Here is a 21,849-nt window from a genome sequence, read left to right on the forward strand (position 1 = left end):
GAACATGCAAACTCCACCCAGATAACACCCCAGGACCAGAACTGAAATCAAGGCACCAGAGCCACGAGACAGCAATACTAAGTTCTGAAACTAATTGTCTCTCCTAGAAAATCAAACTGCAATTAAAATGCTGCCGAGCTTGTTGAGTCAATTTAGTAAAACAGAAAACATACAACTGATGTATATCTATATACATCTGCATTAATAATATTGGGAACTATGAAAAAAAATAAAGGAGACGGGAATCCCTTGGTATAAATTGAAAAACCAGTGTCCCAGTTAACCCAAAGCAATCCCAGACAGCCTGAGTGAGGAGACTCTGCAGTCAGACTGGAGCACTGTCTCCCCTGCAGTCACACTGCCCTGTGGACACAACACACAACAACACAGATTGGCAATTTCACCAGTAAAAAAAGTGAAAGATTCTACACACCTTGTACTGAGAGAACTGGACTGTACACACAGCTTGTACTGGGAGAACTGGACTCTACACACACCTTGTACTGAGAGAACAGGACTCTACACACAACTTGTACTGAGATCAGGACTCTACACACACCTTGTACTGAGAGAACAGAACTCTACTCACACCTTGACAATTGTACTGAGGGAGCTACACACTACACATACTGTACTGACAGAACAGGACTCTACACACACCTTGACAATTGTACTGAGGGAGCTACACACTACACATACTGTACTGAGAGAACAGGACTCTACACACACCTTACTGATAGAGCTATAGATTACACACACCTTGAACAGAGAGAGCAAACACACACTCAGTACTGGAAGAGCCGGACAAGCAAGTAATCAAACAAGTGTGGTGAGTCCACACTCAGCAGCACAAAGACACACTGCAGTGATTGTGTGAAACTGGGGTCCTATATCTCACCTTCGTCTTCCTCGGGGTGGAAAACCAGCCCATCCTTCTGCTCTTTCCATTTCAAACTGGTTCTGTCCATCACAGTGTTTGGACAGCAGCCCCCTCATCTGGACAGAGAAGAACAGCACAGACTGCATGAGAGCAGGGCTGGATCTGGACTGGAGCACCAGCCAGCAATACTGATCCATCACCCTGAGTGTAACTAGTACAGACTGTACACTGATCCAGTAATATTCACACAGCCCAGCTCATGACAGATATATACTTCTCCACACTGTACACTGATCCAGTAATATTCACACAGTCCTGATCATGACAGATATATAATTCTAAACACTGTACACTGATCCAGTAATATTCACACAGTACTGATTATAGATATATAATTCTACACACTATACACTAGCCAACTCAATACACTCAGTGGGGTCTCTCTTAACTCAGGTTAGACATGAGTCCTTTGCAGACTCTGTCACACTCAAGCACATAAAAACCCTGATCAGGATTCCTGGCTCTGAAGGCTGGCAGCACCTACCCGGTTTAAGAGATATTCTCTCACTCCAGGGTCATTAGGGTTCATCCCTTTCTCCAATTGGAGTCCCACACTCATCACCACTCTCCTCTTCTCTGTGGAGATAGAGATAGACAGGTAACCAGCCTCTCAGAATTACTGAAGCACTCTGATGCAGTTTATGATACTGCAGTTGCCATCTGTCGAGACCGTTCGGATCCAGACCATTTGAAAAGACTCAGGATTTAGATGCGTCTGAAAACCCCAGACTCCTGGGAATTATGGGAATTTTGGCGCTTAATTCTGCAACTGATTTGTTCAGGGACTTAAGATCCAACTCAGCATTATCAAAACCCCTGAGAAGTGGATAAGGGCACTTCTCGTTGAGGAAGAAAAAGTGAGAGAACAAGATAAATATGGTGACGTACAGATCAAGGAAGAAACGTGCTTGATAGTTTATCTGCTTTCTGGCATCCAGACAACAAGGAGGGCTGAGGACCAGAGAGAGTCACGATCACCCCCTACAGTGACCAGCAGGGAACAAAAGCACTTGACCCAGAACCCAGAAACAAGAACCAAGAACTAAGAAAATACACAATGAGAGAACCCAGAAACAAGAACAAGAACAAGATCAAGAAACGAGAAAATACACAATGAGAGAACCCAGAAACAAGAACCGAGAACAAGAAAGAAGAAAGAAGAAAGAGAAACAGAAACAGAAACAAGGAACAAGAAGAAAATACACAATGAGAGGAGACAGCAAATGGAGGGCATTGAATACAGTAGGAGCAGAGGGGTGTATAACAGAACCCCTTTAATTAAAGGCCCTTCGAATGAAGGTTTTGAGTCCAGATCTGAAAGAGTTTCGGGAAGGTGCCTCTCTGATATCCTTGGGGGTAGAGACCCAGAAAGTTCACTGGAAAGGTGAAGCGAGGTCTGATGGGGAAGAGTGAGATTTCCCTGGATGACGCGAGATGCGCGACAACGCGAGATGGACCCCCCCCCCCAAGACCACAGCAGCTGTGTCCTCCCTCCCTCACGTCAACCCCTTGATCGACTCACCGCTGAAGCAGAAGAAGGGCAGCTTCTGATCGCAGCCGGTGTCACTCCAGTACCCCGTGGAGCTGCCCGTTATCAACAGTGAAGCACAGTCCTCGTTTCCGGCAGCATTGTCAGGGACGCCGCCCGCCCAGTTGCGGAAAGTGTGGTTGCTCGGGCTCGACCACTTCCAGGGCTCCATGAACAGGCCGATCCAGACGTCGTTACCCTGCGCCGTCAGTCGGACCTCCTCGTTCTCGCTCCGGTTCCTCACGCTGGCCGTGTGCTGCTCCCGGCAGGACCTCTGGGCTGCGGTGAAGTTCTTGTTTGTTTCTGTTTGTTTCTGTTGTGTATCTTAATAAAAAGCCGTTCTTATATCATTTTGACTATTTTATTAACTTCCAATACTCAAAAGTCCCACGATTTAGCCAGGTCTCTTAGTGCATTCACAAAAGCATCAACAGAATCGTCCTGAGACTGAGTTATCTGCCTAAATGTATGCCGTTCCTGTCTTGTTTCTCGTACACGTATAGTGTAGAAATTAACAACCCAGGACGACGATGTGACACTCGAACAAACTCTTTATTATTTGACCTGTAACTCCGAACCCGTTAGCTCCTACCTTCACTATGACCTGTGACCCTGAGCAACCATTATTCCCCACTCAGCCCTCCACCAGTCAACATGCAGTTTCACTGCTGACGCACATCCCCTTTCTTTTCATTTGAGTTAGGGACTAACACAAGAATAATTATCTCTTGTAGTCCTAATGAGCTTCCTTTGCAAAAATTTACCTAAGCAATGCTTACTGCGCGCTTCACTTAACACCAGGATCATAACGCTATAAAAACAAACAACAACTTAACATGGCTAGCCCTCAGCTACTTGCTGACATCAGTATATTTCAACTCCTATGTAATGACTTAAACCCTTAAACTTAAACAACAACCACCAAAACTTTTCCTAACATATCAGTACAGTTGCAATTACAATGTTTTGTTATTATGATTAGGGCAGCGATCCGCCTACACTCCTCCAAATATCACAAATATTACAGTTCCAAAACCACACTTCCCCGCGGTGTAAAGGAAGCGTCTAAGGCAGCTACAGTCTGGTCATATGTACCCTTTTCTCCATCCATATCTTGTATTCCGTATCGAAACCCGGAGCTCCGAGGTTCAGTGGAAGCGGTGGAGAAAGCTGGGCGTGAGCAAAGCTTCTCGGGCGCGGCGGCGGCCGTCTCTTCCGTGGCGCAACAAAACCGTCCGAAAATTCAAGAGTTCGTTTCCACACGGCGAGAGAACTAAAATCTGCAGCGTCCTGCTCGCTTCGACTTCGTCAAGCACTCATCTCTCATCGCCATAAGATGCTGCGCATCTTAATAAAGAGCCGTTCTTCTATTATTCTGACTATTTTATTAGCTACGCAGATCACGCTTTTACACCATATATCCCCGCCTTCTGCTCTCTCGCGGTGTCGGCTCACTGTAACACAGTTTCTAGCAGGAAGTAGCTCCCTGCAGCGTCTCTGCCCTCTGTGAAAACAAGTCGGAACCAAAACCTACGAGTCTAAAGGGTCCGGACTCGTCAGATTCATTCCAACCGCTGTGTCGGAAGGTTCATGAGATTCCAACAGCGGTTGGAATGAATCTGACGAGTTTGGATTCTGTTTTACACCCCTCTGTGTCTCAAAACCTTCATTCGAAGGCCCTTTAATTAAAGGGGTTCTGTTATACACCCCTCTGCTCCGACTGTATTCAATGCCCTCCATTTGCTGTCTCCTCTCATTGTGTATTTTAATTATTTCCTGTACCTGTTCTGGTTCCGGTTCCTGGTTCCTGGTTCCTGGTTCCGGTTCTGGGTTCTGGCTCAAGTGCTTTTCTTCTCTGCTGGTCACTGTAAGGGGTGATCATGACTCTCTCTGGTCCTCAGCCCTCCTGCCGGAAAGCAGACAAACTATCAAGCACGTTTCTTCCTTGATCTGTACGTCGCCATATTTATCTTGTTCTCTCACGTTTTCGTCCTCAACGAGAGGTGCCCTTATCCACTTCTCAGGGGTTTTGATAATGCTGAGCTGGATCTTAAGTCCCTGAACAAATGTGTTGCGGAATTAAGCGCCAAAATTCCCATAATTCCCAGGAGTCAGAGGTTTTCAGATGCATCTAAATCCCGCGTCATTTCAAATGATCTGGATCCAAACGGTCTCGACACAGATCAGGCACAGATGCCAACGGCAGTATCATAAACTGCATCAGAGTGCTTCAGTAATTCTGAGAGGCTGGTTACCTGTCTATCTCTATCTTCACAGAGAAGAAGAGAGTGGTGATGCGTGTGGGACTCCAATTGGATAAAGGGATGAACCCTAATGACCCTGGAGTGAGAGAATATCTCTTAAACCGGGTAGGTGCTGCCAGCCTTCAGAGCCAGGAATCCTGATCAGTGTTTTTACATGCTCGAGTGTGACAGAGCTTGGACAGGGCTCATGTCTAACCTGGGTTAAGAGAGACCCCACTGAGTGTATCGAGTTGGTTAGTGTACAGTGTGTAGAATTATATATCTATAATAATAAAGACAGTTTGAATATTACTGGATCAGTGTACAGTGTGGAGAATTATATATCTCTAATGATCAGGACTGTGTGAATGTTACTGGATCAGTGTACAGTGTGGAGAATTATATATCTATAATGATCAGGACTGTGTGAATATTACTGGATCAGTGTACAGACTGTACTAGTTACACTCAGGGAGATGGATCAGTATTGCTGACTGGTGCTCCAGTCCAGATCCAGCCCTGCTCTCAGGCAGGCTGTGCTGTTCTTCTCTGTCCAGATGAGGGGGCTGCTGTCCAGGCACACTGTGATGGACAGAACCAGTTTGAAATGGAAGGAGCAGAAGGATGGGCTGGTTTTCCACCCTGAGGAAGATGAAGTTGAGATATGGGACCCCAGTTTCACACAATCACTGCAGTGTGTCTTTGTGCTGCTGAGTGTGGACTGACCACACTCATTTGATTACTTGCTTGTCCGGCTCTTCCAGTACTGAGTGTGTGTTTGCTCTCTCTGTTCAAGGTGTGTGTAATCTATAGCTCTATCAGTAAGGTGTGTGTAGAGTCCTGTTCTCTCAGTACAGTATGTGTAGTGTGTAGCTCCCTCCTTACAATTGTCAAGGTGTGTGTAGAGTCCTGATCTCTCAGTATAAGGTGTGTGTAGAGTCCTGATCTCAGTACAAGGTGTGTGTACAGTCCAGTTCTCTCTGTACAAGGTGTGTAGAATCTTTCACTTTTTTTACTGGTGAAATTGCCAATCTGTGTTGTTGTGTGTTGTGTCCGCAGGGCAGTGTGACTGCAGGGGAGACAGTGCTCCAGTCTGACTGCAGAGGCTCCTCACTCAGGCTGTCTGGGATTGCTCTGGGTTAACTGGGACACTGGGTTTTCAATTTATACCAAGGGATTCCTGTCTCCTTTATTTTTTTCATAGTTCCCAATATTATGAATGCAGCTGTATATATATATGCATCAAGTGTATGTTTTCTGTTTGACTAAATTGACTCAACAGGTTTGGCAGCATTTTAATTGCAGTTTGATTTTCTAGGAGAGACAATTAGTTTCAGAACTTAGACTTGAAATACAATTCTGACAGAGAGGGCTTTGCTGCACAACAGCTTGAATGCAGGAGTGTGAAAACATCAAATCTTAAACCAAGACATGGTTTATATTGCTGTCTTGAGGTGCTGGTGCCTTAATTTCAGTTCTGTTCCTGGGGTGTTATCTGGGTGGAGTTTGCATGTTCTCCTGTGGTCATGTGGGCTTCCAAAGGAAGGGTGCCCTTTCCAAAAAGGAAACGGGAGGATTGTGGGTAGAATGGAGTTGTAGTTTATTTCAGAGATATTTTAAAGTTGACTGGAAATTGCTGGAGTCAGACTGAAAACCCACAGACACCTGAATATGTAGTTTTTATTCATTTTAATCTCTGAAAGACACAATCATCCTGAAACATGAAGTACACAAAGAGTCCTGTCTGAACCCAAGATTAAAAACCTGTCAGGCAGGCTTATAGGTCCTGCTAGCTGTAGGCCTGAGGAGACATTACTCTCCACTAGAGATGATTTATAACAACTGTAGATCTGGGGAGAAGTTACCCTGCACCAGTGAAGTCTCATTGCACAACTGTAGTGAAGTTGCCCTGTGCTAATGAACGCTCAATTAATGAAGGCCTGAGGAAAAAATAGCTAATTATTTCTTTGTTATAGGTGCTGTAGAGTCATATAAAAGACTCAAACCCACCTGAGTGAGCAAAGTGTTTAAGGGCTTGTGCTGGTTTGAGTCTCTGTAACAGGGGAAGAAGAGAAATCCAGATGATTTCTGTTCCCACCACAGCAGGAGGGCTGCTGGACAGGGTTCATATCAAGGTCTGTAGGAGAATGTTGGGCACTGTGGACACAGAGAGGGAGTCATCTGCACCAATGGCCTCTAGTGCATATCCAGGAATTTCCTCATTACTGAAAACTCCACCTGGGGCTGTAGCGACCCCTACTGTTCACCCCTCTGCACAGCGCACAGTGGTTCCCTTGTCTGCACTGGTCAGCCGACTGCCTCTGCACCCTGTACCTGTGGTCTCTAGTGAAGAAAAGACACCTGAGGATAAAGAATGGATTCGATAGTCTCTCTGCGGCTCTGGCTCGGGGTTTCGAGAGGGTGGGTGTCACTGTGACTTCATCTTTGTCTTTGTCTTGAAGAACTTGACGAAGGCTGACAACGCCCCCACCCCCGCACTAGCTGCCACACTAACCCCAGCGCTTACTGCAATAACGCCTCCCACAACCAGGCCTCCAGCCGCGCCCGCAGTCGCGGTCAGAACAGACCCGGCCACTATACAGGCCACCTTCAGGCGAAACTTGATTTTGTGTTTCTTCAGGAATGTCTTACGCTCAGCAGCCATAAACTCTTTATACTCCTTGAAATACGATTTGATTTGGTCCGGCACGCAGACCAGCAGCTCCTTCTCCTTTCTCTCCACTGTCTCCTTCATCGTGTCTGGACGTGTCAGCAGTACCTTTCCCTATGGAAAAGAGGGAGCAAGGTCACTTCAGAGCAAACGCTCGTCCCTACGTCCTCTGACCTTCCCCCGGACACCTCAGAAATAAGCAAGTGGCTGCCCCGGGACACCCCAAAAACAAGCAGGAGCTCGCTGCCCAGGACACCCCAAAAACAAGAAGGTATTTCTCTGCTTGATCTCTCTCTAAGGAAACGGGGTGCAAGGTTGTTTTACAGCAGAGGGCATCACACTATGTCTTCTGAACTGCTCAGAGCTCACCTCAAGATACCCCAGACACAAGCAGGAGCCCACGTCAAGATACCCCAGACACAAGCAGGAGACCACCTCAAGATACCCCAGAAACAAGCAGGAGCCCACCTCAAGATACCCCAGACACAAGCAGGAGCCCACCCCAAGATACCCCAGACACAAGCAGGAGCCCACCTCAAGATACCCCAGACACAAGCAGAAGACACCCCAGTAGAGCCCAGTAGATTACACACACATACACTGTCACTTACAAACACTCTTTCACATTCTCACACCCTCCTTGTTTCTCTCTCACACACACACTCTCATCCTCCCAGTTTCTCTCACACACACACACACTCTCACCCTCCCAGTTTCTCACACACACACACACTCTCACCCTCCCAGTTTCTCACACACACACACTCTCACCATCCCAGTTTCTCTCACACACACACACACACTCTCACCCTCCCAGTTTCTCTCACACACACACACACTCTCACCCTCCCAGTTTCTCTCACATACACACACTCTCACACCCTCCCAGTTTCTCACACACACACACACTCACACCCTCCTAGTTTCTCACACACACACACTCTCACACCCTCCCAGTTTCTCACACACACACACTCTCACCTTCCCAGTTTCTCTCACACACACACTCTCACCCTCCCAGTTTCTCACACACACACACACTCACTCTCACCCTCCCAGTTTCTCTCACACACACACACTCACTCTCACCCTCCCAGTTTCTCTCACACACACACACTCTCACACCCTCCCAGTTTCTCTCACACACACACACTCGCTCTAACTCTCCCAGTTTCTCTCACACACACACACACTCTCACCCTCCCAGTTTCTCTCACACACACACACTCACTCTCACCCTCCCAGTTTCTCTCACACACACACACACTCTCACCCTCCCAGTTTCTCTCTCACACACACACGCACACACTCTCACCCTCCCAGTTTCTCTCACACACACACACTCTCACCCTCCCAGTTTCTCTCACACACACACAATCTCACCCTCCCAGTTTCTCTCACACACACACACACTCTCACCCTCCCAGTTTTACTCACACACACACACTCTCACCCTCCCAGTTTCTGTCACACACACACTCTCACCCTCCCAGTTTCTCTCTCTCACACACACACTCTCACCCTCCCAGTTTCTCACACACACACACACTCTCACCCTCCCAGTTTCTCTCACACACACACACTCACCCTCCCAGTTTCTCTCTCACACACACACACTCTCACCCTCCCAGTTTCTCACACACACACACACTCTCACCCTCCCAGTTTCTCACACACACACACTCTCACCCTCCCAGTTTCTCTCACACACACACACACTCTCACCCTCCCAGTTTCTCTCACACACACACACTCTCACCCTCCCAGTTTCTCACACACACACACACTCTCACCCTCCCAGTTTCTCTCACACACACACACTCTCACCCTCCCAGTTTCTCTCTCACACACACACTCTCACCCTCCCAGTTTCTCTCACACACACACACTCTCACCCTCCCAGTTTCTCACACACACACACTCTCACCCTCCCAGTTTCTCTCACACACACACACTCTCACCCTCCCAGTTACTCACACACACACACTCTCACCCTCCCAGTTTCTCTCACACACACACACACTCTCACCCTCCCAGTTTCTGTCACACACACACTCTCACCCTCCCAGTTTCTCTCTCTCTCACACACACACTCTCATCCTCCCAGTTTCTCTCAGACACACACACTCTCACCCTCCCAGTTTCTCTCACACACACACACTCTCACCCTCCCAGTTACTCACACACACACACTCTCACCCTCCCAGTTTCTCTCACACACACACACACTCTCATCCTCCCAGTTTCTCTCACACACACACACTCTCACCCTCCCAGTTTCTCTCACACACACACACACACTCTCACCCTCCCAGTTTCTCTCACACACACACACACACTCTCATCCTCCCAGTTTCTCTCACACACACACACTCTCACCCTCCCAGTTTCTCTCACACACACACACACTCTCACCCTCCCAGTTTCTCTCTCTCTCACATACACACTCTCATCCTCCCAGTTTCTCTCATACACACACTCTCACCCTCCCAGTTTCTCACACACACACACACTCTCACCCTCCCAGTTTCTCTCACAAACACACACACACTCTCACCCTCCCAGTTTCTCTCACACACACACACTCACCCTCCCAGTTTCTCTCTCACACACACACACTCTCACCCTCCCAGTTTCTCACACACACACTCTCACCCTCCCAGTTTCTCTCACACACACACTCTCACCCTCCCAGTTTCTGTCACACACACAAACTCTCACCCTCCCAGTTTCTCTCACACACACAAACTCTCACCCTCCCAGTTTCTCTCAAACACACACACACTCTCACCCTCCTAGTTTCTCACACACACACTCTCACCCTCCTAGTTTCTCACACACACACACTCTCACACTCCCAGTTTCTCACACACACACTCTCACCCTCCCAGTTTCTCACACACACACACTCTCACCCTCCCAGTTTCTCACACACACACACTCTCACCCTCCCAGTTTCTCTCACACACACACACACTCTCACCCTCCCAGTTTCTGTCACACACACACACTCTCACCCTCCCAGTTTCTCTCTCTCTCACACACACACTCTCATCCTCCCAGTTTCTCTCACACACACACACTCTCACCCTCCCAGTTTCTCTCTCACACACACACTCTCACCCTCCCAGTTACTCACACACACACACTCTCACCCTCCCAGTTTCTCTCACACACACACACTCTCACCCTCCCAGTTACTCACACACACACACTCTCACCCTCCCAGTTTCTCTCACACACACACTCTCACCCTCCCAGTTTCTCTCTCACACACACACACACTCTCACCCTCCCAGTTTCTCTCTCACACACACACTCTCACCCTCCCAGTTACTCACACACACACACTCTCACCCTCCCAGTTTCTCTCACACACACACACTCTCACCCTCCCAGTTTCTCTCACACACACACACTCTCACCCTCCCAGTTTCTCTCTCTCTCACACACACACTCTCATCCTCCCAGTTTCTCTCATACACACACTCTCACCCTCCCAGTTTCTCACACACACACACACACTCTCACCCTCCCAGTTTCTCTCACAAACACACACACACTCTCACCCTCCCAGTTTCTCTCACACACACACACACTCACCCTCCCAGTTTCTCTCTCACACACACACACACTCTCACCCTCCCAGTTTCTCACACACACACACTCTCACCCTCCCAGTTTCTCTCACACACACACTCTCACCCTCCCAGTTTCTGTCACACACACAAACTCTCACCCTCCCAGTTTCTCTCACACACACAAACTCTCACCCTCCCAGTTTCTCTCAAACACACACACACTCTCACCCTCCTAGTTTCTCACACACACACTCTCACCCTCCTAGTTTCTCACACACACACACTCTCACCCTCCCAGTTTCTCACACACACACTCTCACCCTCCCAGTTTCTCACACACACACACTCTCAATCTCCCAGTTTCTCACACACACACACTCTCACCCTCCCAGTTTCTCTCACACACACACACACTCTCACCCTCCCAGTTTCTCTCACACACACACACTCTCACCCTCCCAGTTTCTCTCACACACACACACACTCTCACCCTCCCAGTTTCTCACACACACACACACTCTCACCCTCCCAGTTTCTCACACACACACACTCTCACCCTCCCAGTTTCTCACACACACACACTCTCACCCTCCCAGTTACTCACACACACACACAGACGCACTCTCACCCTCCCAGTTTCTCACACACACACGCACTCTCACCCTCCCAGTTTCTCACACACACACACACTCTCACCCTCCCAGTTTCTCACACACACACAAACTCTCACCCTCCCAGTTTCTCTCACACACCCTCTCTCACACACACACACTCACCTGCTCATTCAGAAAGTTGATGAATTCCTTCTTCGCTTTCTCGATGATGAGGAGAGTGTATTCCTTCAGGAACTTCTCTCGCTCAGAGCTCAGGAACTGTGAGAGCTCCTGGAAATCCTGTGGACTGACTTCACCCCGCACACGGTCCAGCAGATCTTTCTCCTTCTGCTCCACATTCCCCTTTATCCCCAGTGTGGTGTCGTGTATGACCGATCTCTGAGGAAACAGAGCACAGGGTCACTTTAGAGCAGAGAGCATCACACTACGCCCCCCAAACTGCTCAGGGCTCCCCAGACACAAGCAGGAGCCCACCTCAAGATACCCAAGACACAAGCAGGAGCCCACCTCAAGATACCCCAGAAACCAGCAGGAGCCCACCCCAAGATACCCCAGACACAAGCAGGAGCCCACCTCAAGATACCCCAGAAACCAGCAGGAACCCACCTCAAGATACCCCAGACACAAGCAGGATCTCACCTCAAGATACCCCAGACACCAGCAGGAGCCCACCTCAAGATACCCCAGAAACCAGCAGGAGCCCACCTCAAGATACCCCAGAAACCAGCAGGAGCCCACCTCAAGATACCCCAGAAACCAACAGGAGCCCACCTCAAGATACCCCAGAAACCAGCAGGAACCCACCTCAAGATACCCCAGAAACAAGCAGGAGCCCACCTCAAGATACCCCAGAAACCAGCAGGAACCCACCTCAAGATACCCCAGAAACAAGCAGGAGCCCACCTCAAGATACCCCAGACACCAGCAGGAGCCCACCTCAAGATACCCCAGAAACCAGCAGGAGCCCACCTCAAGATACCCCAGACACAAGCAGGAGCCCACCTCAAGATACCCCATACACCAGCAGGAGTCCACCTCAAGATACCCCAGAAACCAGCAGGAGCCCACCTCAAGATACCCCATACACCAGCAGGAGTCCACCTCAAGATACCCCAGAAACCAGCAGGAGCCCACCTCAAGATACCCCAGACACAAGCAGGAGCCCACCTCAAGATACCCCAGAAACCAGCAGGAGCACACCTCAAGATACCCCAGACACAAGCAGGAGCCCACCTCAAGATACCCCAGACACAAGCAGAAAACACCCCAGTGGAGCCCAGTAGATTACACACACACTGTCACTGAGAAACACTCTCACACCCTCCCAGTTTCTCACACACACACACACTCATTCAGAAAGTTGGTGAAGTCCTCCTTCGCCCTCTTGATGATGAGGAGATTGTATTCCTTCAGGAACTTCTCTCGCTCAGAGCTCAAGAACTGTGAGAGCTCCTGACTTCACCCTGCACACGGGCCAGCAGATCTTCCTCCTTCTGTACCACAGTCCTCCTCATCCCCTGTGTGGGGTTGGGCATGATCAAGCCCAGGCGCTCATACATACAGTGTGTGCACACAATCTCTCACACACTCTCACACCCTAATACTTACACCCTTTGTCTCACACACACTCTCTTACCTGCTCACTCAGAAAGATGGTGAACTCCAGCTTCAGCTGCTGGATAGTGAGCAGGTTGAGGGTATGGATGAGCTGGGGGAGGAAGCAAAGGGGTTACAGATAGAGCTGATATTGATACAAGTATCCTGGAATCATAGACGCCCAGAAACGTTTCAAGGAGTAATCTACCCTGACAGGCTGAAGGAACTCTTTAGTCTGAAGGGAGTGTCTCACACTGACAGGCTGAAGGAACTGAGTCTCTTTAGTCAGAAGGGAGTGTCTCACACTGACAGGTTGAAGGAACTGAGTCTCTTTAGTCTGAGTGGAGTGTCGCACACTGACAGGCTGGAGGAACTGAGTCTCTTTAGTCTGAAGGGAGTGTCGCACACTGACAGGCTGGAGGAACTGAGTCTCTTTAGTCTGAAGGGAGTGTCCTATGCTGACAGGCTGGAGGAACTGAATCTCCTTATTCTGAATGAACTGAAGACAGCAACAGAGAAAGAATTAAAAGATTTTCTGGGTCAGCAGGAAAGAGAGAGACTCACCTCTGCAGGAGAGGAAATTCTGTAGTTGCTTTTCAGAATCACATGTGCCATCTCCTACAGAGAAAATAATAAGGTAAGTGAGGCTTCCCTGCGCTTAACTCTTTCTGTGACAATTCATTCTCAACAACTGACAGAAATCACATTAGAACAGCTGATGGTTCGCATCACCCTGTACACACTGTATGACTTGTAGTTTACTGCACTGTACTGTGTTTCTACCATGATCTCACTGGGCTTTACTGCACTGTACTGGTTTCTACGCTGCTCTTTGAGGTGTTGTACCCTAGTGGTGTAGTGATGGATGTTGATTGGTTCAGTGAATAATGCTTACCTTGAATTTCCCTTCCAGTGTCTTTCCTGTCATGGTTGACCGTGTCGTCTGCAGGACCTGGCCAATGTGGTTGATGAAGTCTTTCAGGCAGTGCTGAAACTGTTCATCCATTTCTTAGAAACACACAACAAGGAAACAGATGAGTCAACTGAAGATCTTGAAGCTCTATAGTCTTGAACTTAGACTGGACTACTAGGGGATCTAATTTTCACAGCTCAACACCGCCTCCCTGTGGCTCCTCAGTGACACTGCTCTGGGAGTGGAGCTGTCTGGTTTTTACCTCGCATGGTTCCCTGTTGGCTCCAAAGCAGTTTGTTCCCAGGGAAGGGCATAAGGTGACAGCGTGGCCTCTTCTCCTTGAGGATCCTCAGAGCCTGCTTGTTTGTCCCAGACTCCTCCAGGCGCTGAAAGCACAGACAGACATGTCGACTCAGGAAAGGGGTAGGATGCCAGCCCTCTGTGTCTGAAACAATACAGCTCTCAACCTGAAGGAACTGAGTCTCTTTAGTCTGAGTGGAGTGTCCCACACTGACAGGCGGGAGTAACTGAGTCTCTTTCGTCTGAAGGGAGTGTCCCACACTGACAGGCTGGAGGAATGGAGTTTCTTTAGTCTGAGTAGAGTGTCCCACACTGACAGGCTGGAGGAACTGAGTCTCTTTAGTCTGAAGGGAGTGTCCCACACTGACAAGCCAGAGGAACTGACTTTCTTTAGTCTGTGGCCTGTAGGTGGCACTGTTGAAGCTCCTGACCAGTCTAGAGAATCAGTAATTCTTTGTCTTTCTCAGTACAGGTCAGGGCTATATACTGTATATAAGGTCCATAGTACTTCTCCTACCTGGATGATTCTCTCCAGGTGTCGGGATCCTCCAGTCTGTCCAAATTCCTGAGTTTGTGTCCAGTCCCGCACCAGGAACTCAAATCCCTTTATTAGAGATTGAGAAAGATCTCATATCAGCTCACCTTACAAAGTCGTGAAATCTGATCTATCTCTATAGAAGAGCCTCTGTCACTGTCCTATGGCGCAGCTCAAGTAATAACACGTGCTTGAGAATGATTGAAATCCTTCTTGTCCCAAGAGATTGATTAGCTTAATCAATACTCTGAGTGAATGCTGACTGCTGTTATGATGCCTGCAAATCTGCTTTCTTCCAAGTGGACACTGCATGCCTTAGTAAACTGGTATTGCTCATGAAATCCACCAGCTGCCTAGGACCAGCTGTCCTGGACCTGAGATGCATTTGAGTTTAAATCGTAATAGTACTTTCTCTCCGACAAGTTATGAGAATGAGAATTTCCCATGACTGCTACAGTCCCAAGTCACAATAATCCTGTTTAGACAAAGAAAAAACAGGAACAAGGACCAATTCAAGCATGATTGCATGAATAAATACACACACTGACAGATCAGAGCCTATGAGTCTGCCTACGAGTCTGCTACATACCCTCCATTACTTGTGTTTTATTTCAATCCTGTTTCTTCTCTCCCTGCCCTATTGTCCTCAACACAATAACCTCTTCAAATCCTTATCAGATAATCAGACAGCACAGAAACTGCCCTGGTCAAAGTCCCTAACAATCTGTTTATGGCTTCAGACTCTGTTTCTCATCCTATCCTTATACTTCTAGAGTTCACTGCTGCTTTCGTCACTGTTAACCATGAGATCTTACTCTCTCGTGTTGAGCCTGTGTTTGCAGTTTCTGCTCCCAAATGGTTCAGGTCTTATCTGATGCTGGGGTCCCTACTACTCAGCATTGACCTGTATCTAGGTGGTCAGTTATTAAGATCACATGGTCTGATCTATCATTTCTACGCTGATGATGCTTAAAGCTATATCTGTACTAAGCCTGACACTGAAGTGGCTGTCTCTGCACTGACTGCATCTCTAATATAAAAGCTTGGGTGACTCCAAATTTCCTTAGCTTAAACTACAACAATACTGAAATCATGCTGCTCAGCACCTGTGTACTACTATGGTAAAGCCAGTGTAGTAGCCCTATCTGTGGACAGCTACTACACTGAGAACACAGCTACTAAATTGAGAAATTTAGGAGTGACCCTAGCTTGACTTCCTGATCAGGTGCAAAAGTGATCACATTACTCCTATCCTGGAGTCCCTGCACTGGCGTCCTGTCAGGTTTCATGTTAACTTAAAAATCCTCCTGCTCACCTATAAGGCTCTGCGTGGCTTGGCACCTCAGTACCTGTCTGAGCTATTATCGCCCTACTCCCCACCTCGCAACCTTCGCTCTTCTAACTCTGGTCTCCTAACTGTCTCCCAAGCATGTCTACACTCTATGGGTGACAAGGCCTCTCCTGCTCTGCCCCAGAGCTCTGGAAATGTATCCCCAAGTACATCAGAGAATCACACTCCCTGAGCTCTTTCCAATCTAGAATCAAAACCTTTCTGTTCTGAAAGGCTTTTATTGAACTAATTACTTACTTTTACTTAATTAGTGACTACTGCTGCACCTCGAACCACCTGTCTTACTTATTTGTTATTTTATATACTTTTTCATTTGCTTATAAGGGTTTTCTAAAGTTAAGAACTTTGAGATGATACTTTTAAATCATGCTTCATAAAATAAAGTAGTTCAGGTGGGGGAGCTGCGTCAGCATGTGTAGTCTGCAAAGGAACAAGTAACAGGTTTATTCCCTGCTGAAAAGAGAAGAGAGAAAACAGAAACGTTTCTTCTCTTTTCAGCCTGGAATTAACCTATTATTTGTTCCTTTACATAAAATAAAGTTTATTATAACATGTTATTTTTACATGTCCAGGTAAGAGAGACATCACCTGGTTCGCAGGTGATAAAACAGATCTGATCTTTTTTGTGTATCACTGAAGAGTAAAGTTCGTACCTGAAAATGCCGCAGGTCAAAGGCGCCTCCCCCCTTTTCTACCACAAGATGCAGCAGCTGCAAACAGAGTAAACACAGGCCATCCGTTATTCAGAGACAGAGAGAGAGACAGCCATCGGTTCTCTCTCTTAAAACTGTCTGTAATTGCAGAGTTAATTATCTCTGTTTTGGCAACAGTGTAATTTACCACTCATGCCAATAATCCTGAGACACAATTTGAACCTGTCAGACAGTGTGATAGAGACACAGGCACTCATAAAAACGAAGATGGATGCACATATAAAACAAATACAAATACTATCACATACTGTACTGTACTGCAGACCCTGCATTGGGCGGAGTGGTGGCTCTGTGGCTCAGGATCTGTGCCTGTGACTGGGAGGTTGCCGGTTCAAATGCTGCAGCCAACAGAGAAATCCTACTCCGTTGGGCCCCTGAGCAAGGCCCTTAACCCCAGCTGTTCCAGGGGTGCTGCACAGTGGCTGACCCTGTGCTCTGACCCCCAGCATCTCTCCCTGTCTGTGTCTGATGGAGAGCAAGCTGGAGTATGCAAAAAGATGAATTCCTAACGCAAGAAACTGTACAGGGGCTAATAAAGTAACATTATCATTAGTGGGAAAGATGGGACTGGCCTACTCATATAGCTGTGTGAGGGAAACCAGGCAGCACAGAGCATCACACACAACAGCACCTCGAGTCATGCAGTGCTGCACTCATGCCACATGTCACCAGCAGGGGGCGAACTCACACCCCGGTCCACAGTCCCAGCTGAAGGACCTGTGATACCGAGAGGCTCCTGGTTTCAGCCACCAGCTGCACCTCAGGACGAGTGCTGCGCGGCACATCAGGGGGATAAGACTGTGGCCGAGCACTGTACCTCCAGGTAGTCCATGTCTGTTGTCTTCACATCAGCGTGGACATTGAAGATCTGGGAGAGAGGACAGGGGGGGACACGTGAGCTCTCTGGGACGCAGTAAGGGGCTCACAGTCACCCCGGAAGGTGGGACAAGGCCCCACAATTCTCACCACGTGCGAGCTGAGAAAGACGCTCAGGGCACACAGCTTCACGCTCAGCTCCACCTCCCGCGACAGATCCACGGAGCCCTCAGTGTCCACCAGGAAGACAGCCAACTGGACAGAGGGGACAGAGACAGAGTGTTCAGAGCAGAGCTGCAGTGGTCATCTGTCTCCCCCCTCCCCTCCAGGACCAAGACACAGCTGGAAGAGCTTTACACAAAGGGTGGGGGGAGTGTGGAGCAAGCTGCCCAACCAATGGCTCAATGACCTAAATCTTCCCACTCCTGAGCACAGAACGGTTTCAGGTTTGTCACACAGATGCCCCGAGTGTGGACAAGGGGGTCCCAGGGGCTGGCGAGGGGCAGAAGAGCTCTTGTTCCTGCCTGTTCAAGATGCCTGCAGGGTCTGTGAAAGACTGAGTTGGGCCAGCACCTGTCTGAGCCATCGAGTCGTACCCCCTACAACAGACAAATTCCCAGCTCGGACGGTGCTTGCCTTGCCCTCCTGCGTCTCCAGGAACAGAGGCTGGCTCCAGATGAACACACCCTTCGTCATGGTCTCAGTTCCAGGCTGCCACTCGAACCCTCGCAGAGGCTCACTGTCACTCATCCTGTCCCACTCGTCCTGAGTCAACAAGAAAGGGAGCTTTCACAACCAGGGCCATAAGACCCTGCTTTACACAGAGAGTGGTGGGGGTGGGATGTCAGGGCCATAAGACCCTGCTTTACACAGAGAGTGGAGGGGGTGGGGTGCTCTCACCATGTTAGACAGCTTGCGCAGGAGGTAGTTGAGGAGGAAGGACTTGCCCGTCCTCCTCTCCCCAACAATAGACACCACGCAGACCGGAGTCTCCCTCACATCTGAGCACAGGAAGCACTGCCAAAGCACGTTCTCTTGGAACAGGAGGGAGCCATCAGGCCTGACCTCAACCAGCTGAATGGGCCTGCCAGGGCCCTGGAGGTAAAACACATTTAAAACTGAGACTAGGAGGCATTTAACTTTACACAGAGGGTAGTGGGAGTGTGGAGCAGAGTGCTGATGCTCACTGGAATGGCACCTCTCTCAGATATCACCTTGGTTAGTGTGCTTGCCAGGTCAGTTAATGTCCACCCATCCCACGGTGTACACTGTGCACCTGCAACACCAGGATTCCCCAGCAGGGCGGCGCAAGAGCATCTGGGTTTCAAAATGCCCCCTGTAGCCTGGTTGGCAGGCTAGTGGTGTCATCAAGAAGAGAAGCAGCTTTCTATAAGCCAGCCTCTGTGTCACCCAGCAGAAAACAAAACCACAACTCACCTCCTCTCTCGTGAACTCGTGGTCACACTGGATAATTTCAGGCCTGGAGGAACTGCCCAAGGAGCTGGAGCACTGAGGCTCTGAAAGCAGGGGGGTTTCTACCTCCTCCTGCTCAGGCTCACGAATCAGGGGGTCTAAAGACATGCTGGAGCAGAGGAGAGAGAGACCGAGACACGATCAGAGCCACTCCACAGCCAAAGACAGCACAGGACTTGAATGGCCGGACCAGCTGTCCTGGACCTGAGATGCATTTGAGTTTAAATCGTAATAGTACCTTCTCTCCAGGCTCTGAGAATTAGAATTGCCCATGACTGCTCTCCCAAGTCACAATAATCCTGTTTAGACAAAGAAAAAACAGGAACAAGGACCAATTCAAGCATGATTGCATAAATAAATACACACACTGACAGATGAGAGCAGTGTAACACACAGTACTGATCACATACTGACAGATCAGAGCAGTGTAACAGTATTAATCACACACTGACAGCTCAGAGCAGGGTAACACACAGTAGCAATCACACACTGACAGATCAGAGCAATGTAACGCACAGTATCAATCACACACTGACAGCTCAGAGCAGGGTAACACAGTAGCAATCATACACTGACAGATCAGAGCAGGGTAACACACAGTATCAGTCACACACTGACAGCTCAGAGCAGTGTAGCACACAGTACTGATCAAACACTGATAGCTCAGAGCACGGTAACACACAGTATCAATCACACACTGACAGATCAGAGCAGGGAAACACAGTATCAATCATACACTGACAGATCAGAGTAGTGTAACACACAGTATCAATCACACACTGAGCTCAGAGCAGTGTAACACACAGTATCAATCACACACTGACAGATCAGAGCAGGGTAACACACAGTATCAATCAGTGATATTGTATCTTATATTACCTGTTTCTGTCCTGGTTATTGTTGTAAAAGGTGGCTCTACAAAATGTTAAAATGTGGGGATTGAATATTTATACAAACAGAAGATTTCAGTTTTTTTATTTTTCTTAAGAATATTTCCTAACATAAAACAGTGTCACATTAAAATAATTAATGTTGCATTTCAGTGCTTAGAAATATAAATATCACAGAGAACTCAATTTCAATGTAGGATTTGTAATTCAGTCAAATGAGAGAATTGGTCAAGGGTCTGAATACTTTTGAAAGGTCCTGTATATGTAGAAATACATTCAAACCTGTACATTCTTCATTCCTAGGCAGTATTTCCAATAACCCCTTGTAATATCAAGGCCTGTCATCCTTTTTAACTTTTTTTTCCACACCTTTTTTTCTACCTTCACAGTTACATCAGTTAATTTTAGCCTGAAGTTGTTTTGGCCATTACTCACGGCAACACTGCATTAGAAAAAAAAAACATTTAATTTCTACTTACATCTGCGACAAATCAGTCCAGGTTGTAGTCATGTGTGTAACCATTATGAAAAAGGTTTTGTTTTTGTTTTTCAAGCATTCACCTCAAAATATGTTTTTGTCAGATTACTTTATGTACTTTATTACGACTGTATAACACAACTAAAACACCTGAAGAAGGCTTCACGGCCGAAACGTTGTGCGTTTTCTTTCTTCTCTTTTCAGCAGGGAATAAACCTATTACGTCTTCCAAAGTATTTCATTGCTGACAACACCACTGTATGCCGCACTGTTCGTGCATTGATCAATAAATAAACCCCGATTGATTGATTGATTTCAATTAGAACACGTCAATACAATCTTACCAGCTGTTCCAACACTCCTGGTGATTCCTGAAGAGTCAAAATTCCTCACAAATCCGTAACGTCTGGCCTCAGGTCATCGGGTCAGCCACCTCCTCCCTCAGTTCGTTAATTCGGACTCGTTAATCCACCCGATTCTCACGGGTCGGTTTCTGATTGGATCAACAACACGTTTCCTTTTATCCGAAACGACCGTAAAATCTCTGGGAGAATCAACTCCAACACGGGTGGGTACAGCAGCAGAAGAGACTTTTTTTTTACTCTGTTTTCTGTTGATAACCCACCATTTAGTTCTTCTTGATGCTGGCTGTGAAGACGCAGCTGCCGTTCAACAGCTTGCAAGCTCATGAACTGACCGCACAGCACAAGCAGGAAGGTGCAGCAGGAAGCACAGAGCGACAACAAAAAAACCAAGACGTCAAGTCGAAAGGTCGAAGTCGTGTTTTTTTTTAAATGAGATGGGAAAGTTTCAGATCTGGTTGAAAACTTGGTCTGCGTAAGCTGTTCAACCCCTGAAATGTTTCAATTGTAGCAGCGTGAGGAATGCCAGGCCCACCGATCAACGTGGTGTACAGATACGGATTAGCAGGGCTAAAACTAAAGTAATTTTCCGTTTTCAGGCAATATTTCCTGTGTTTGTTGTGGATGGGCAAATACTGTGAGCTATGAAGGACCATGTGCACGCTGCCCTTATTAATTCAATTCCATTTATTTTTATATAGCGCCTTTCACAACAAGGTTGCCCCAAGACGCTTAACGATACAATTGACGATACATTTTGTCAATACTGTCCGATTAGACAGTGTCAATTCTCCGACAGGTATGGGATGGTCGTTTTCAACAGGTGCGTACATCGCCCAGCGTCA

At 47.9% G+C, this 21,849-nt stretch overlaps 1 protein-coding gene across 1 annotated transcript; it reads right to left on the minus strand.

Annotated features, from left to right (window-relative positions):
• Positions 1-353: 353 nt before the first annotated feature.
• LOC148813366 (uncharacterized) lies at positions 354-21,378 on the minus strand. Its single transcript, XM_088907969.1, has 19 exons — positions 19,513-21,378; positions 19,239-19,383; positions 18,702-18,896; positions 18,438-18,566; positions 17,952-18,056; positions 17,803-17,853; positions 16,926-16,982; positions 14,904-14,990; positions 14,349-14,472; positions 14,069-14,181; positions 13,637-13,672; positions 13,214-13,285; positions 13,035-13,094; positions 11,740-11,955; positions 7,239-7,496; positions 2,463-2,781; positions 1,425-1,516; positions 899-996; positions 354-363 (listed from the first exon to the last, which is right to left on the minus strand). Exons 1-19 carry the CDS (start codon positions 19,545-19,547, stop codon positions 354-356), a joined length of 2,202 nt encoding a protein of 733 aa, XP_088764095.1. The 5' UTR covers positions 19,548-21,378.
• Between the last annotated feature and the right edge of the window lie 471 nt (positions 21,379-21,849).

The sequence above is a fragment of the Atractosteus spatula genome, assembly GCF_055471065.1.
Source record: "Atractosteus spatula isolate fAtrSpa1 chromosome 10 unlocalized genomic scaffold, fAtrSpa1.hap1 SUPER_10_unloc_1, whole genome shotgun sequence".
Taxonomy (NCBI): Eukaryota; Metazoa; Chordata; class Actinopteri; order Semionotiformes; family Lepisosteidae; genus Atractosteus; species Atractosteus spatula.

Coding starts and splice junctions, on each gene's coding strand:
- LOC148813366 (XM_088907969.1), bottom strand. CDS start 19,547: ATGGGCAATTCTAATTCTCAGAGCCTGGAGAGAAG. Junction 16,983..17,802: donor CAGACATGGACTACCTGGAG/GTACAGTGCTCG, acceptor CTCTGTTTGCAG/CTGCTGCATCTTGTGGTAGA. Junction 11,956..13,034: donor TGGCCCGTGTGCAGGGTGAA/GTCAGGAGCTCT, acceptor CTGTTTCCTCAG/AGATCGGTCATACACGACAC.